The 18,806-nt window shown below is 41.8% G+C and overlaps 1 protein-coding gene and 1 long non-coding RNA gene across 4 annotated transcripts in view; one reads left to right on the plus strand and one right to left on the minus strand.

Moving 5' to 3' along the window:
• Positions 1 to 18,806, plus strand: part of ANXA3 (annexin A3) — a 57,012-nt gene that overhangs the window by 26,101 nt on the left and 12,105 nt on the right. For all 3 annotated transcript variants that reach the window (XR_012500271.1, XM_010969287.3, XM_010969286.3), the window contains exons 6-12: positions 1,233 to 1,323; positions 6,151 to 6,230; positions 8,999 to 9,055; positions 9,406 to 9,499; positions 10,894 to 10,989; positions 14,873 to 14,931; positions 16,991 to 17,113. Coding sequence is in view for 2 of the 3 variants with exons in the window: in XM_010969287.3 (XP_010967589.1) it covers positions 1,233 to 1,323; positions 6,151 to 6,230; positions 8,999 to 9,055; positions 9,406 to 9,499; positions 10,894 to 10,989; positions 14,873 to 14,931; positions 16,991 to 17,113 (600 nt within the window). In the remaining variant the exon portion in view is untranslated. The remainder of the gene's footprint in view (positions 1 to 1,232; positions 1,324 to 6,150; positions 6,231 to 8,998; positions 9,056 to 9,405; positions 9,500 to 10,893; positions 10,990 to 14,872; positions 14,932 to 16,990; positions 17,114 to 18,806) is intronic.
• LOC105080343 (uncharacterized) overlaps positions 13,106 to 18,806 on the minus strand; it is a 57,192-nt gene continuing 51,491 nt past the window's right edge. The window contains exons 2-3 of the long non-coding RNA XR_836348.3: positions 15,293 to 15,418; positions 13,106 to 13,242 (exon numbers count right to left, since the gene is read on the minus strand). This is a non-coding gene — a long non-coding RNA (uncharacterized LOC105080343). The remainder of the gene's footprint in view (positions 13,243 to 15,292; positions 15,419 to 18,806) is intronic.

The raw sequence follows: 18,806 nt of genomic DNA on the forward strand, positions 1-18,806 counted from the left end.
AATTAGATTCACTCTCTCTTAGGCAAAAGAACTCCAAAGTAAGCAGTCCAGAGCTGGGTGTCATGGCACCACCATTGTCAGAGACTCAGCCACCTCCAGCCTACAGATAACACTTCTCGGCTAGATGGCAGCTCAGCATCCAGCCATTGTATCTTTCTTTCTATTTTATTGAAGAATAGTCAGTTTACAATGTGGGGTTAATTTCTGTGTATAGCATAGTCTCAGCCACACACATACAAATAAACATATAGTCCTTTTCATATTCTTTTTTATTATAGGCCATTACAAGGTATTGAATATAGCTCCCTATTATACAATAGGACCTTATTGTTTATCTGTTTTATATATAGTAGTTAGTGTCTGCTAATCCTGAACTCTCAATTTATCCCTCCACCCCTGCCCCCTTTTCCCCCAGTAACCGTAAGTTTGTTTTCTATGTCTGTGAGTCTGTTTCTGTTTTGTAAATGAGTTCATTTGTGTCATTTCTTTTAGACGCCACATATAAGTGATATCATATGGTATTTTTCTTTCCCTTTCTGGCTTACTTCACTTAGTATGATAATCTCCTGGTCTTTATTTGGGTAGAGACACACTAAGCTTGAAAATGGGGGCTCTGTTACCAATCAAGGAAGATAAAAGATTTCAGCCTCTGTCCGTGAGCTATATTGGCCTTATTTGATCAAGTCCTAGTGTAAATGGCTTTTCTTGGAGTCACAGTGTGAGTCAGTGACCTCAATATAAACCAGGACTCAGGAATAACTAGTCTGCAAACCAACTGTGCACTCATGACATACATTATTGAGGCTTTAAAAGATCTCCCTGGATGAAGGGAATCATACATGCTGACCAACCCAGTGCATTGGTACAAGGATGAACTAATTCGAGAGAATTGCAGAGTCCTTTCTAATTGTAATAATGTTTGAATTCTTACTTCTGATCCTGAATGACATAGGCTTTCCCTTGATACTGTTTTTTCCTTGAACTACTCGATGGAGTTTTTCTCTAGAGTTGGACATTTTCTTTAAAATTTTGATGTCAGTTAACTTCAGATGATTCATGGTATTTTAACACTAAAATGTAAGGGAAATTCGAGAACCAGTTTAGAGCTATATAGGACCTTACGTTGATTTACTAAAACCTGTTCATCTGTGTAAACCAAGATATTAAGATTGAAATGAGTGAAACTAAGTTTTTTGAAGTGTTCTAAAAATAGATTTCCTTTTTCTTCTTAGGGCACGGGGACAAATGAAGACGCGCTGATTGAAATCTTAACCACCAGGACAAGCCGGCAGATGAAGGAGATCGGCCACGCCTACTGCACAGGTGACCTTATTTTCTGTTTCCCTTCACTCTTGCTTACACCTGTACGGGCCAGTGCTGCTTCTCCCAGAAACCTGCCAATCTCTTCTTCATGGTGATTTTGAGAAGGCTAAATGTGTAAAACTAAAAGGAGGATACATTCTAAAATGGGCTAGGGACTGTGGATTTTTGGAGAAAATTTTTAATATGATCTGAGCTAGAAGCTGCTGCATAATAATCCATTAATGCTGTGTATTTATGACATTGTAACTACGGTGAATTTTGCTCTCGGCAATCACTGCTTAATTGAATCCACCATTTTCATCAGTGTAAGAGACTCAGATCATTGCATATTAATATTATATGTTAAAAACCACTCAGATTAGCCTCATGATTTTTGGTGTGAGAAATTAGATGGACCATTTAGAGGATGTATTGCTCATGTGGGTTCAGTATAATTAGCAAAAGCCCTAATAGTCTGCTAGCTGTTTTGAAAGTAGAAAGCGCCTGCCATGCAATTCTGACACCAACAACCCAAAGTTAGAGTGACTTCATAGGTTAAGGGCAAGTCGCCACAAAACTACCCTAGCTTCAGACACCAGCCACAAGCTCAGGTGGTCCCTGGCCACGTGCACTTCAGACCAAATGGTGACAGACTCAGAGGATCCTCACTCTCCCTTCAGGTTCAATAACTCAGTAGAATGACTCACAGAACTCAAGAATGCTCCAGACTTACAATTACGGTTTTCTGTAAAGAACGTAAATCAAGACGGATCGAGTGAAGAGATACACAGGGCAAAGTCTGGGAGGGTCCTGAGCACAGAGCTTCCATGTCTGAAGGATGCCTCACCTCCCTGCACAGCGATGTAGAACTGCCAACCAGGGACGCGCACTTGATCTTTGGTGTCCAGAGCTTTTACTGGGGTTTTATGACACAGGCAGGATTGACTTAATCACTGGCCACATGACTGAACTCCATGTCTAGTCCCCCTCCTCTCCCTGGATGTCAGGAATGTGGCTCAAAGCCTTAACCCTTTAATCACATGGTTGGTCTTTCTGGTGTGACTGAGCCCCATCCTGAGTCATCCTGTTAGCATAGACTCCGGTGTGGTTCAGGGGACCCACCATGAATAACAATGACGTTCCTGTTACTGGGGAAATTCCAAGTATTTAGAGGTTACCTCCCAAGAACCAGGGACAAAGACCTGCCCAATTCTTACTGAACAACAGTTTCTATGTTTTTGTATCAGGGAGGTCAGTTGTGTATCAGGGAGCTTCTGCAGCAGGAGAGTGCCAAAGAAGGGATATACTGGTCCCCAGATGGATGTTAGGGAGATTACTGTGAGAAATTCCCATTCGAAGGTAAAAACCCCACTGGTAGGAAAGTGACTATTTTATGGTCGATGTGCCAATCAGGTCTAGTCAGAAAAACAGAAGTGTATGAGGTGTTTTAACAGAATTTAATAGAGAGAATTGCTCAAACACCTTTGAGAGGACTGAAAAAGCAGAAAGGAAACACAGAGGTAGCATGGAGGTATAACCCTCAGGGCAGGGACAGCAGAGAAAGGGATTGGGGTTTGCAGAAACTAGAAGCTCAGAGGGCACCGCTTTCCAGTGCTGGTGCTTCGGGGGCTCAGAGGAGATGCCTAGGGAATTGAGGTGCAGATCTCTGTGAAGGGACCTCCGTCCAGCTGGAGCTGGTACCTCCACAGACATGTAAGCAGGTGACTCGTCCTCGGAGCCTGGAGCCAACTGCTGCTGTCGGGGGAAAGCCCTTCACTGGGTTGACACTGACATGAATAGCAAGCCAATAGCATGTCCTTCTTTCCTCCTTCTGCCTTCCATCTATTCTCCCTCGACTCCTCCCATTGGTGGAATCTAGCAGGGAGTTGGGGTGTGGGGGGCAGAAGAGAAATGTACTTTGCAAAGTCCTAACCTCAGCTCCACAAAGCTAGGTATAGAAGGGCAAATTTGGGGTAGATGAGATAATTGCTCGATAATAGGCACAAGTGGGTACCTTGTAGGTGTTTAACATTTCTGGTTCCCTCTGTTCAACAAGATGTGCATATAAAACATCACCAGAGCCAGGGGCTCTATCCCAAGATGCTTTGTTACTTCCTGCTGTTTCTTGGAAGAGTTACCACTCCATGAGTTGACTGGCCTGGAGAGTCTCCTTGGAATTCAGCGTTTCTGTACAAACAACCCTATGACATAAGCTCTATGAAAGGGAGATTTTTGTCTGTTTTGTTCACTGCTGTATCTCCAGTGCCTGGAGCCATTGGGGGATCAATTCAAAGATTTATTGAATGAATATTCTCAAGGCTGAGGTCTGAGTCTTAAGCACCAAGTGAGTGTTCTAGCATTTAGGACCGTCATTTTGCAAATGCGACAAGTGGTCTTTGTTCAGAGTTACCAGATGCCTTGTATCTGTGTGAGTTAAGCTGTCTAAGGCTACAAGGAGTTGAGCTGCATCTGGGTTCCCTTGGTGAGTGGGGATTAATGATACACAGGAAGTAAAAGAAGGAAATATTCTCAGCCGTGTGTAGCCAAGCTTTGCGGAGGCTCAGGACCCAGCACTACCCTCGGGACTCAGCCGTCTTGTCTCTCCCTCAGCATCAGACATCCACTGCTCCCCTGCGCTGATGTCTCCATTATAGGAACTCTTTCTCCCTCCTCTCTGCTTCCACTGTTCTGACAACACCAAGGAACTTCTCCTCCCTTACTACATGGTGCTCGTCTAGTTGAGGCTTCATTTGCCCATGGTTTCTGGTTATTCTTGGCTTCTGTTTCATGCCTTATTTCTGGGGTTCTTCCCACCTCTTTGTTACTCTTTTTTTTAAAAAAATTCTGTACAGCTCACTCCCTAAAAGAAGAGATTCAATGGGCTTGGAAAGGCACTGTCTAGTGGAAAGCATTGTTTTGGGCAAAGTTCTCCCACCAGGTCGTCTCTGTACATTGGCTGCTCACCACCTATGGTCAGATGCCAACCGTTGGAGTCAGCTGCAGTGGGATTAATGCTGTCATATAATGTGAAATGGTGACCCATGCATGAGAAACCCATCAAAAGAGCTATCAACCTGGCCCTCATAAAGGGACCAGGCGTTTTACGTGGCTCGTACAGTACAATGACACAATAGACTCTAAACGAATAGAGAGCTAAATTCAGAACTCTTTCCAGTGTTCTAAAGTTAATGGTGTGTGAGAGAGCACTGAATCAGGGATCGAAAACTCAAAGTTCTGTTTCAGGCTCATGCACTGTTGAAACATCATTTTTGCTTTTCTATACCATCTTGTGCCTCAAGTGCATAAAGTAGTTTTCAACTTGCATCGAAATAATTTTTGTATCTTTAGTCTAACTTCCCACAAAATATCTCGGGTGAAGGGAAGGGAGGCATGTGAGGCTGCATGAGATGACTATAAAGTCTCATCTAGATATTTCTAAAATTATAAAACACTCCCCCAGATTTAACAAAGGAGAGCTTCGTTTTTTTGGCTTGATATTTTTAAATTAAAAAAAAAACTTCTAATTAGAGTGAAGGATAGATGTACCAATAGCATGACTGTTAGGGAAAATGATGCCTACTAAATGTTATTACTTCGATAAATAATCTTTATTTATAGTGGGTTTTTCTTATTTGAATTGCTCTGGGAAATTATAGGTTTCATAAAAAGAGCCTTACTAAAATCATGCTGGAAGAGTTTGTCTCTCAGCACAGTTCTTGCTATTAGGTCATCTCATGTCACTTTCTATGATTGTCTTTTATTGATTTAAAAGGACAAGCGTTCATATGATTGACTTTTAGAGTTCTTGAGAACGATGCAGGGAGAGTTCCAATAGCCACCTGGTGTCAGCTGCATCAGGTATGTCGTGGCCCCAAGAGAATCGCTGCTCCGTGGACAGAGCAGAGCAGAGATTTACAAATCAACGGACACTGCACATCACAAGCTGTGCAAAAGGTGCTACAAGTAGTCAGGACTATATGTGAACACACAGTTGGTGTTTGTTATGGGGAAATAGTAGGTTTTAGGGTAGCTTTCTTACTTTTGAGAGATATCCAATAATGCAGTCTAGCTGTATGCATTAAGGTTAGAGTCAGGTTCAATAAAACAGAAAAATAATGGTGGCTTAAATAAAAGTTTATTTCTCTCATGTGTAGAAGCAGTCTGGAGATAGGCATTTCTAGGACTGGCTTGATAGCTCATCAACTTTTAGGAACCCGGGCCCCTTTCTGCTTATTCTTTGCCATCGCTGAGATGTAGTCTTTGTCTTCATAGTGCAATATGGCTGCCCAGGCTCCAGGGGTCAACCTACATTCCAGGCATTAGGATGGAGGAAAGAGCCATCACTGAGGAGATTTCCTAGCAATGTCACATAGGTCTGCCTACATTTGGTGGCCAAGAATGGAGTTGTCGAGCTGTGCCTAGCTCAGAGGAGAGCAGAGGACGTAGTCTTTATGCTCTGTGCATTCTGTCTTGCTCAAGGTCAGGCTTCTATTCCTTTGGAAGAAGGAGGCAGTGGAAATTGGAAGGCAAATTAGCAGCTTGCCCACCCTAGCTTTCTCACCATACGTTCCTTAGTGCTATTGTCAGGTGAAATGAACCGTGAGTTGATCCAGAATGGCATTTTCTTATGTTCTTGTGCATCTACCACACCACATACTACAGTAATAGTTACAAGAAGGAGGTGTACATCTTGGAAAAGCGCTAGGAGGTTAAAAAAAAAAAAAAGAAGGCGTAATTTATTTCATCAGGTACTCCTTCCTTGCCAGTGTTGCCATTTAAGCTGTTCTCTGTTTTATAATAACATTTTTTAGTTTATCAAAGCTTAATTTCATTCTTATTTGCTTTCAGTATACAAGAAAAGTCTCGGAGATGCGATTAGTTCTGAAACCTCTGGTGACTTCCGGAAAGCTCTGTTGACTTTGGCTGATGTAAGGTTTTATTTTTTACTTTTTAACTCCCTAGTAAGTTGCACGCTCGATAATAATTTTTATGGAGTTTGAAAATAACCAAACTGAGACAATGAGATTGCAATTTCCCTTATGAAATGATTTGTTCATTTTACATTTGGATTGCCATCAAGCAGTGTAATATTTAACCACCACCATGAAAGTGTAACTTAATGATGTATTTAAGGAATCTTGTTTTGGTCAGTAAATGGATTAAATGTCTTTTGATCAGGATTCATAATGTGTTAGGAAATGTTCTGCAAGTTCATCTGAAAGAAAAATAATTGTTCATTTCCATTATGAGTGTCTCCATTTTTAAGAACATGTTGATTTTCTTCTGGGCTCCAAAGAATATATATTCCACTTGGGAGCATTTAAGTTAAGTAGGACACATGACACAGAAGGGTTACCTTCAGAGATGGGTATGGTAGTCTCAGGGTTAAAAAAAAAATGACTTGCTGGAACTTTGTCCTTACCGCCTTTGGAAGAGTCACTAAACCATTCATCACCGTGTGACCAAATGAGGCCACACCTTGCTGTTTCTTTGTCAGAGGTGCATGACTTGATAAAAAAAGATGATAAGGTCAAGGATGAGATGTAGTCATACGTGTGTGTAAGGGAGGAAATGATTTAAGTCCTACCCCAGCAGCCTCTTTCAGCTGAGTTGCACAGCCCTTAATGTGGGAGAAAATCCCTGCAACCGTCTCAGCCTGAGGGTTGAAACAGCGTTTGTCAAAGTGAGGCATTACGCCACTAGGAAGCAGTTTATCCTAATTATGGTTTCAGTTGTTTTCAATGGTGAAAACCTTATGAAGACTGAACCTACAAACCCAAATGGGTGAGGCATCGCTGCAAACATATGCCCCCAGGTCTGCATTCATCACTGCACATCCGCTTGTGTGTGCAAGCGGGCACACACGCCCACTCGGGGCAGTGGAGGGCGGGGGTCCCGGGCAGGGCTTCAGCGTCAGACCTAGAACCCCGTACTCCTCTGCTGCCTACTGGCTTTGTGTGTTCAGGCAGGTTACTTTAATTGAAACCTTAAAGCCTCCATTTCACACATCTGTACAATTAAAATAATAACAGTACCAACTTCATAGGGTGTTGTGAAGATTAAGAGAGAGAGAGGATGTGAAACAGCACATGGGGTGTCAACAGTACAGTGGCGGCTTATTATTATTAATACCAATGATCGTTAGCATTTTTACTGTTGGAACACGGTGGACGATGAAAGGAGAACAAGACGAAGGCAAACTGGGACGCTTAGTCGGAGCAGAGTAGCCTCAGCCCTGAAACAAACAAACAAACAAAAAAAGAGATCAGGCAAAAATCAGGCAAGCATAAACAGACCAAATGTTTGAAAACAGAAACGAGTGTATTTTTACAGTATTATAACCAGATGTTTCACTCACCTGTAATTTCAAAATAATTCAAGAATTCTTCTTTTTCATCTGCGTCTCCCATCTTTCCATGACGTGCTGAAGTGTTTGTGTAAGCACACACACTCAGCCACGGAACCTTCAACAGGAGAGTTAGTGGGGATCTTTGAGGTTTTGGGGGTTTTTTGAATAGACTTTATTTTTTAGAGCACTTTTAGATTTCCAGCAGAAACTGCAGACAGCTCCCGTATGCTCATCTTCCCACCCTCTCCCAGTGACCCCTATGGTTAGCATCTTGCATTAGCAGGACACATTTTTTATAGTTGATGAATGAATTAGATGATGAATGAATGAACTGGCACATCATTATTGACTAAAATCCATAGTTTACATTCAGATTCACCACTTGTGTCCTACATTCTAGGGTTTTGACAAATGTATAATGTTGTGTGTCCACCATTACTATATCAAACAGAATAGTTTTACTGCCCTAAAAATGGTCTGTGCTCCCACTATTCATCCCTGTCTTTCTGCCTCTGAACCCCTGGTAACTGATCTTTTTATCTCTGTAGTTTTGCCTTTTCCAGACTGTCATATAGTTGGAATCATACAGTATGTAGGCTTTTCAGACTGCCTCTTCTCATGGCTTGATAACTCATTTCCTTTTTACCACTGAGTCCTATTTCATTGTATGGCTATGCCACAGTTTATTCCCCTTGTAAGTTTTGACGATTATGAATGAAAGCTTCTGTAAATATTCATGTGCAAGTTTCTGTGTGGACATAAGATTTCAGCTTATTTGGGTAAGTACCAAGGAGCATAATTGCTGGATTGTACAGTAAAACATGTTTAGTTTTGGAAGAAACCACCAAACTGTCTTCCAAAGTGGCTGTACCATTTCACATTTCCAACAAGGAATGAGATTCCCTGTTGCCCCACATCCTTACCAGCATTTGGTGTTGTTACTGTTTTGGATTTCACCTGTTCTAATTGATGTGCAGGGGTTTGGTTTTCATTTTCAATTCTCTAATGACATATGATGTTGAGCACCTTTTCATGTGCTATATTGCCATCTGTGTATCTGATGTCTGTTCAGATATTTTGCCCATTTTTAATTGGGTTGTTTGCTACCTTATTGTTGAGTTTTAAGAGTTCTTGATATATTTTGGATACCAGTCCCGTATCAGATATGTGTTTGCATATATTTTTCTCCCAGTCTGTGGCTTGTATTTTGATTTCCTGAAGATGCCCCAAGTGCCTGATCACCTCCCTTGGAGAAGCAGCTCTGAGATGCTGTAGTGGTTGGGATACCAAGCAATGGACTCTTCTGTCTCTAAAAGGGTTGCCCTTATTTTTATCTTCCCTGTTTAGGGCAGAAGAGATGAGAGTCAGAAAGTGGATGAGCAGCTGGCCAAAAAGGATGCCCAGGTCAGTAACAGAGCAAAGAAATCATCTCCTTTGACTGTGCTCCCTCCTGACTGCCTTCTCATTTCTGTGGCTCCAGCTGGGGCTGTCCTCTCCCCTGGCCTGTCTGAAGGAGAAGCCTGAAGCTGGGCATCACCCAGCCCCAACTTTCTGTCACCTCCGGTGGTGGCGCTTCTTCCCCTGGCTCCTGCCACCCCAGCTGTCAGATGTCTATTCTGCTAGAAGTGAGAGATGTGGATGACAGATGACCACAATGACCTGTGAAGTCAAGTCAGCTCGCCCGCTTCTCATTCCGCCACCTCAAAAAGAATTGGGTCTGCAGTAACATTTCTGTCTTCTCCCTTGTCCCACAGATTCTCTATAATGCCGGTGAGAAGAGATGGGGCACGGATGAGGATACCTTCACCGAGATCCTGTGTTTAAGGAGCTTTCTTCAACTGAAACTGAGTATGGACTCGAATGGCCATCCTTTGGGAATTGTATGGTTTGTGCATATGTTTTAGGGTTGAATATACTAAGTTCTGGAAAATGAAGTTAAAAATCACAAAGGCTCTTCCATTTTTATGTGTAAACATTTCAAGAAACAACCGGGGAGAGCTGTGTTCCTTACTCTGGGCAGAAGGGACACGACCCTTGTGTCCCCCTAGAGGCTGAGTAGATTACCCAGTGAGTGACAGGTGATAGACTAGATGGGGAGGGAGGCCAGGGAGGAGAGAGCAGCGAGCAGCCCTCCAGGGTGAGAGCAGAGAGGAGCATTGCTTCCAGCCTGTCTCTTGCCTCATTAGCCACTTTCCATTGCGAGTGAGTCTCTGTGAATGCACCCATGTTGATTAACATTCTGCTTTTTCTGATAGGAAGATCAATTGGAAGCAGGGAGGGAGGGCTCTTTTTATCAGACCGACTATTACACTGAATGGCTAAGCACCCACTTCCTCACTCATGCATCTCCCTGAGTCATGCTGGAGGCAACAGTACCTGGAAGCCCAGCGCTCCTCTTACGTGGGCATCTGACTGTGGCTTCCAGGCGCTGATCTGGAGAACGATCGCACTGCATGTCTAAGCTTGTGCTGAGTTCAAAGGAAATGAGGAAACACAGGGACTGCCATGCCTTTTTAATTCTGAGATCACTTTTCCTAAATCTGGTATTAAAATGATATTCTTTTTTATAAAGTAAGGGTAATAGTATTCTAGAGTTGCTTTACTTGAAAAACTGAAAACCGAACAATCCTAGATCTCTCTCCAGATTTTCTCTTTTTGAAATTTACTTGGGAAAAATATACTTGGCTTACAAAGTATGCCTACCTGCCCGGGGACAGAGGTGCAGGTTTTGCTTTGGGGCGAATACCAGCCAAGAACTTGGAATGCCTTCTAGGGAGAGGTAGGCCATGCTGCCTTAGGGAGTGTGTGCTCAGCATGGAGAAATCTCCATAATTAAGATTTCAGTAGTAGGTTTAAAACATATTTGACTAATAGCCACATTTTGCTTCCCAGGTGCTGCTATAATTTAAAAATAGCCCACCTTACTAGATAAATTATTTATCATTTAGCCTTTCAGGCTATTTTAAATGCTAACAGTCTGGTTAGGGGGAGGGAAGAGGAGGGGAGGGGAGAGAGACAAAGAGATTGATCGTTGAAGAAAATGGCCTGGGAAGTTCAAGTTTTATTACTGGTGATTTTTTCAAGAAAAACCAAAAACCTCTGTGCTCGATTTTTAATGGTTTAAAGGAGTTTTTGAGCTTGCCACTTAACGTGATTTGCTGCATGTCAAGTCAAAAACTAGAATATATTGAAGTGTGGTCAACTGAGATGCTTTAAATATTTTTTGTGATGCTGCTTTTCAGCATTTGATGAATACAGAAATATTAGCCAGAAGGACATTGAGGACAGCATAAAAGGAGAACTGTCTGGGCATTTTGAAGACTTACTGCTGGCCATAGGTAAGCCCTCGAGTGCTTATAAACTGAGTTCGTTTGCACTTGTTTTAAACCAGATGTCACGATTAGCCCTTTTCACGTAAGAGTCCTGACTGATCCATCCCGATGCTGCCACAGCCGCCAGCACAGTCCTTGGGACACACAATATGCTCAACAGATACTGTCAAATGGTGCTTGAAGAAGTTCTCTTCCTAGGTCTTCCATTGCCTTTTACCTTTGTGTTTGGCTTGTCACTACATTTGGATTATAAACTGCCTGAGAAAGAAAAAGTATTTCATTTCTACTGGCATTTTTATGGGGTCTGTTGGAAACAGAGACCCAGGCCAATTTGGGAATTCACCATATTTGATTATTTTTGGAAGACGTCAGTGGCCTCCCAGAGTTGGCTCAGGTCGGAACCACAGGTCTTCTCCCTCTTGGCCGTGCTAATAGGAGTATCAAAAAGAAAGACAGAGACTGAAGCCATTCCTTGAGTGGCATGTGGATTGACAAGCCAACAGAAATGCCGTTACACAAGCTGATCTGTCTCAGTCAGGTCTCCGCGTTGTCCTTTTAGGTGCCCAAAGAACACCTTGCAGGAAAGATGCATTCAGAGGAATGAGACACGCCTCAAAGGCAGGATTCAGTGGCCATGCTAGTCAGAGTCAGGCAGCAAGATTTAAGTGCTCCTCCACACACAGGACTGTTCAGAATCCTAAACCACTCCAATCTGGGGTGGCTGCTGTGTTTGTGACAGACTGCTTCTCCGTTAATGCCGGGGTATGAGTACCTGTCCTCCACACATCTAGTCTTTGCACCAATGAAAAATCATTAAATAACCTCCATCGTGCTGATTAATAGCTTCTCTGGTGAAATGAAGACAGGTGATGTTGAAGGGTAACCCCCTGCAGAGAGCCTCTGATTCATCTTTCAGGTGTTAATTACCACCTCTGGAGGGTGAGCTCCCCACTCGGGTCCCTCAAACTGTGTTTTCAAATAAACATTCGTCGGGCACGTATTATGCACTTAGCATTGTGCTAACCTCTTTACAAACATCAGTTCATTTAAGCCTCATAACAACCCCGTGGATTAGGGACCGCAATCATCCCCCATGGCAAAGCAGAGGCACAGAAAGGTTAGGTACCTTCCCCAGGTTACCCAGGGAAAGTGTGGTAGAGCTGGGGGTCTCACCTAGGCATTTGGGCTCCACGGTGCGTGATGTTAACCAGCCTCTCTGATGTACTGCAGTGTAAGCACACCTGAAACCTGCATGAAGTATATGAAATTACAGAAAACATACCAGAGAGCAGGCGCTCTCTGAGGTCCAGGCCCCATTCTCAGGGCTTCTTTCACATATGTTATTTCATTTACTGTTCATCCTCTTTTCAGTGCCAAGAATAGGGCTCGATCCAAATGCTGCTAGGAAAAAAAAAATACTGTTGACTCTGATTGAATTGCTAAAGACAGGCCAAGAAAGAAAAAAAGCTGCTTTTTCAATTAAAAAAAATGAATCAAAGATCAGTCTCCACAATTGGTTCTGAGAATGTTCCAGTGGCAATGATTTAGCCAGTTAATTTTTTTCCACTTCATATTTTAATCTTTACATCCTTTTGCTTGCTGTCAAATTTGAAAAACTTTATTGGCATTTACAAATTCTTACTCATTGAACTAAGAAGCCTTCTTGGAAATAGACATTGAATTATGCACTCAGTTTGGGCTATAATGTATGTTATTTATCAAGTAAAAGAAGGACCTTATAATTCAACTAATTTAAAGTTCAAGATATGTCACACTTTCATTTTCTATTTCAGTCTACCATTGGAATGTAACAGGTAAAAAAATCTTTACCGAGATAAAACTCATATACCATAAAATTCACCCATTTAAAGTGTGCGATTCAGTGCTCTTTAGTATAGCCACAGAGTTGTGCAGCTGTCATCACAGTCTAAGTTTAGGGTATTTCCATCAGCCCCAAAAGAAACCCTGTGCCCATCAACAGCCACTCCCCACTCCTCCCCACCCCCAGCCCCCGGCAACCACCAGTTTACTTTCTGTGTCGATGTTTCTGCCCATCCTGGCTACTTCATGCACAAGGGTTCTAACACAGTATGTCAGCACTTGGTTTTTGATGTGAAAAGCCACCTGAGCTGTATCAGCTTAGACGTGCATGGTAGAAAGATTGCTCGTTGTCAAATCTGGACGCAGATAAGGAGAGGCTTTATTCAAAAAGACTATTGTAGTAAGGAAAACACTTCCATCTCGGAAATGTGCAGGAGTCTGAAAATCAAACAGAAAAGGGAAGAGGGTAAATGGACCTTTGCAGAAACATTTAAGGGGAAGTTGGGGGAGCAGGGGGCATAACTGTTGGGAGTTGACAGGAAGTGTGTCTCACTGTGTCTACTGATTCTCGGGACAAGTGGGGAAGGGAGCGTGTTCTGCATTTTAGTTCTTGCTCAGGCTGAGGGCCAGGCTGGAGTTCAGGGGCCTGTTGTGGAGCGAGAGGCCTGACTCAAGTTTGGTCAAGACAACATAGAAGGTAAGAAGGGCAGGTGTGAACCTTGGTCATCATAATGAACTTCAAGGCCTCCTGAGTCTCAGGGATTTCCCTGAGTTTCCCTGCTGGCGTTGGGTCCTAAAGCAAGGTTCCTGACCACTGCGTATACCACCGCCTCCCCAAAGTTTCAAACATGAGGAACAAATCTGGTGGCTCAGAACATAAAGCAGAGGACAAGGCAAAGGTTATGAAAGGAAAGGATGCCCTACATTTAGTTTGGGGGGAGGGTGATGAATTTGAAAAGCTTCATAGGATAAAGTGGGCATAAAAACTTCCCAGTGATTAAGGCTTGCTGAATGTAAGTTTGCAAAAAAATAGGTAGCACCAATTCAAATCATTGGTTTCTTCTCACACAGCTTCAAATGCGTCACTGTTTTCATGTTTGTCTCAGATTCCATGTCTGAGTTTCCAGTACATTTCTCCTTCTGTCTCCCTTCGATGACTTCCACAAAAGAAAGGCCTTTTAAAAAGCTTTCCTTAAGAGTCTGTAAGGCATTATGAGAAAGCCGCTATTCTTGTTCTGATCTCCAAAATTCGTTATAAAATTCATTCAGTTTTGATCAGATTCCCACCTGCAGATCAGATGTAAGAGTATCAGAGTAATTGTGCTTCAGTAAATAGGTTTATGCCTTACAGACTTCTCCATCCCTGCCTATTTTCACTTTATTTAAAGGATAATTAATTTGCTCATGTTTTTGCCAGTTATCTTTTTCTTATTTTACTTTTGTTTTACTTGTTATTTCAAAATAAAGAATTGAAAGATGGTAGGTGTTTGTTTTTTTTTTTTTTTTTTTTGATGACTGAATTCCGATTACAGGCACTGGTTCTAATGTAATTACTCTAATCAGCCTATACATTCTAATCCAGTCATTTAAGAGCAAATCTTTCCACTGGAAAAATTGGTTTTAAATTGAACTCGAGTGTCCCTGCTTACCTAATGAGTTATTTGGAGCAACATCCCTGCAGTCTTTCCACCCAAGCTATTCATCAGTAGCCAAAGATGTTAGGAACCCAGCAGTGGTGCACCCGAGGGGGTTATCAACGTGAGCGTAGGTGTTGGTGTGTCTGCGATCTGGAAATGAGTCAGCCACTGTGGGAGTTTCTTTGGCAGGTAATTTTATTTTCCCTGTGGCTAAGGATAATTACTGTGCTAAAGTTCCATACAAATATGACATTATAAGGCTTTGAAATTCAGGTTAAGCATCCATTCATTCTTTCATTCTAAAGAAAAGCCAGTAACGGTGAGGAGAAGAGTGGTATGGTTACCCAAAAAAATCTTTTTAAAAAACACATTATTATAGATTAACTCAATTTCTATTAAACATTGTGTGTTTTTTTTTTTTTTAATAACAGTTCATTGTGCAAGGAACATGCCCGCCTTTTTAGCTGTAAGACTTCATCAGGCTTTGAAGGTTGGTCTGGAAATGTTGTATATATTCCTAGCTTCCCTGAAGGAGAATGTAAAAATATTGCTTCATATGGATGGGCTTTCATATTTCTTTGCCACTTTGATGCATTCTCTTTTGTAGCTGGGGTGTCTACTGCTTTGTCTCATATGTTGATAATGAGTACCCTGGTCATTATCAAGGTCGGTGCAGTGAGGAGTGGACTGCATTATTTCCCTCACTTCACATTAAGTGTAGGCAGTAAATTTGTTCTAGGATGACAGACCTCAAACTTGACCCATTAGATCCAGCAGCCTCTCAAGCTGCCTTACTTAAAATAAACCAAGCTGAGTCAGCAGCCTCCCGTGGTATAGAAACCCTGTGTTACCTCATTCATTGGTGCCGCTAGATGGTGAGCTCCGTGAGTGTGTGAGCATTTTTCTTGCTCTTTTGTATCTCCATCCTGGGCCTGGCACGTAGAACATGCTTACTTTAGTTTCTTCCTGAGTGTTTCCTGTGGAAGTCCACATGCACTTCAAAGTCTTGTCCAAAGTGAACACACCATTCTCCTCACCTTACCCCCCAGCCCAGTTCTGCTCCCGGTCCCACACTCAGTCATGCCCCTGGACAGCCCCGGCGGGAACTAGCCTTGCCCAGCTTGCGAGGTTGTGCCATTCCCCACGAGCTTGTTCCCGGTGCCGCGGCCATATCCGCCTTCTTCCTGATCCCTGACCGTGTCAAGGCTCTTCCCATACCAAGGGGCTTTGCATTTGTTGTCCTCTCTGCCTGGAATGTGCGTCCTCCAGGTCTACCTAGGGCTACCTCCTCACCTTTGCGGTCTCAGCTCAGATGTCACCTCTGGAGGGAGGTCTTCCCTGGCTGCACAGGTCCCCTGGCTTCCTTTCACTCACACTCCGTCCCATCGTTCTGTGACCACTTACTCAGACAACTTGTTCATTGGTTTTACTGTCCATCTCCAACTATTAGAACATAACCTCCACGAGAACAGAGATACCGTCCGTGTTGTTCACTACACAGATGGTCCAATGCCTGGCATACAGTAGGTGCTCAGTAAGTGTTTGTTGAATGAATGAATAGCGTCAACATCCACCTAACTGCTCAGCTAGAAGGTTTACGCTTCTCTCTCTCTTTCATTCTCCTCAAATGACACATCATTATGTTTTGTCAATCTGCCTTTATAAGCATCTCTTAAATCTATCCATTTTCTCCATCCCTCCTGCCATTATTCTAGGGCAGGCCATCATCATCATCATCTCTCTCTCTCTTTTTTTTTTTTTTTTCTGTTAAGCAACCAGCTCTGGATGGGTCCCAAAGCTTCTTGCTCTGTTATCTTTATCCCACTTCTGCTTTGCAGTCCATTCTTCATACTGCTGCTGTCAAAGGAATCCTCTGAAACCACAACTCTGACCTGATCTCAACACTCTCCTATTTAGCAGATTGCAGTAGTTCGTCACACTCGGGATAAAGTTGGAATTCCCTTCCATGGTTTACAAGGTCTGGTCTTTCCAGACACATTTCTTGCTGTTCCTCCTCATTCTTTCTGTATCCTTGAACTTGGCCTTTTTTTTTCTTCCTTGTCCTACACCATCACATGTGCTGTTTCCTGCATTGGAACATTTTTTTTTTTTCCCTCTCTGTCTGAGCTCCATTCCTTCTTCCCCTGGCTGATTATTTAGGCCCCAGTTTAAATACCGTTCTCTCAAACAGCCCTTTCCCAATCCTTGATCTGTTTCAGGCCTCCCTAGCATTTTCTCCCATAGTACCCAGTACCACCCACATGTCAGATTTTATTGTGATGGCCCATTTTCTTGCCTGGATGCTTTACAGAACTGAAAGCTTAACAGGGGTTTCTCATCTCTGCTTTCAGCATTTGGCAATGTGATGGCACAGAGTAAGTGCTCAATAAATATTTCGTGAATAAATGAATGATGAGGTTTGACAATACATGAGTGAGTCACTGTGGCTGGATATTATGTGCACCACTATCTATTTCGTGTAAATATAGCTCTGTCTGCTGTTTTGTGCGCGATGAGGTTATATCATGCACACCTGCATTTCTTAACAGGGTGCTGGGACTGATGAGTTTACTCTGAACCGCATCATGGTTTCCAGATCAGAAATTGACCTTTTGGACATTCGAGCAGAGTTTAAGAAGCATTATGGGTATTCCCTGTATTCGGCAATTAAAGTAAGTTTCTTCTTAAAAATAACGAAACATACTGTGCCTCTCACTACCCATCCTCTTTTCCTTATAATCCTTCAAACATGAAGACACATGACTTAGATTCTCTCTCCCTGTCAGTGTGTAAAAGTGTTTTCTGAGTTTAAAATAGTAATAACAAAATGTCCCTTAAAGGTATTATTTTTCAGCTCTAAAATCCCAGGCACAGAAAAGAGACTCAGCATTTTTTTTTTTTTTTTTTTTTTTTTTTAGTTTTAGTGGCCACTAATAATTCTTTTGTAAATTGCATATGCACATTGCTTACCTATTTTTATATTGCAGTATTTTAATTTATTTCAGTTTTTTTAATGAGAATAGAAAAAAAAGAAAGATATATATTTTTAATTTCCTCTTTGTTTTACTGAAAAGATAGCATGGTTCTGCACTTTGAAGTTCTTTTCATTTCAGTGCGTAGGAAGCTTTCTCATTCTTTTTAATAGCTGTGTATCTTTACATTACTTGTATATTTGTACGCACCATGTCAACAGATGTTTACAGTTTCTTGCCGTTATACAGAGTGCTGCAATAGGCATACACAATTTCACAAGGCACCAGTGTATCTGAGGGATAAATATTCATGCACAGGTGAGATTGCTGAGACAGATATAAATACATTTGTAATTTTGGTAAAGATTGCCAGTCAAGTTCCATTGTGCCTCAGTTAGTCAACTAGATTCATTCACCAAAATCCCTTTTTGTTTTTAACCAGAGCTTTTGGTTTTTTGCTCTAAACCTTGGCAGAAAAAGATGCATGCCCAAGTTGAAATAGAAAAAGGCAACTCTCAGGCTGTGCCTGGGTCTTAGCACAGATTTCATCAACCTGCTCCCATTCAATGCAATTTGAATCGATCCTGACACATTACAGTAGTTTCAATCAACAGAGGAAGATACAATAACGTTAACTGTATTGTACTTACTCAGGCAGAAAAGTAGACTGATACATTTTATAAGGATTGCCAGTAACAAAGTTGAAATACGAAAAGGGCCTTCGGTTCACCCTCAGCAAACCAGAAAATTAAATTAACCAGTAGCTTTCCCTCCCCCGAGGGTCTGGGTAATTGAGGCTTATTGTATTAGGAAACATTTAAACTATGCGTATCTTGATAGAAAGGAAAAATCCATTGCTGAAGAGTTCAGTGTGTAATTTAAAATTATCTAAGGGTTCTTCATTTCTGTCACCTAACATACATTATTAAGTAATCTCATTACGTTTTCAGTACTGATGAATAGAAGTTTCTCGATGGTTGAATTTCTGCAACTCAGGAGCTAGAGTTCCATTTTGTATATCGTCCCAGCCTTTGTTTCTGCCTTCCTCTCCATTCCGTCTATAGTTTAGACATTTCTCTGCTCATTAACATCTTTCTTGGATAATTAGAAGAGAGGGGGAGAGGAAGAAAGTGGGTGAAAAGCAAATGTACATCTTTTATTATTTAATAATAACTTATTAATAAAAACTTGATGCAATTACAGTTTTTGGTAGATTTCCCTGATCAATAAATTAAGTACCTGTTTAATAATAGCATAATTCTAGGATCCTTAAAGGAAAATATAGTAGCTACCCTTAATTAATTCATAACTATATGAAGACTTGAGGTGGGCATAAATAAAACAATTAGAAGATAATAATGTGAAACAACATATAATTAAATACTAGACTGTA

This window comes from Camelus bactrianus, chromosome 2 (assembly GCF_048773025.1).
Source record: "Camelus bactrianus isolate YW-2024 breed Bactrian camel chromosome 2, ASM4877302v1, whole genome shotgun sequence".
NCBI lineage: Eukaryota > Metazoa > Chordata > Mammalia > Artiodactyla > Camelidae > Camelus > Camelus bactrianus.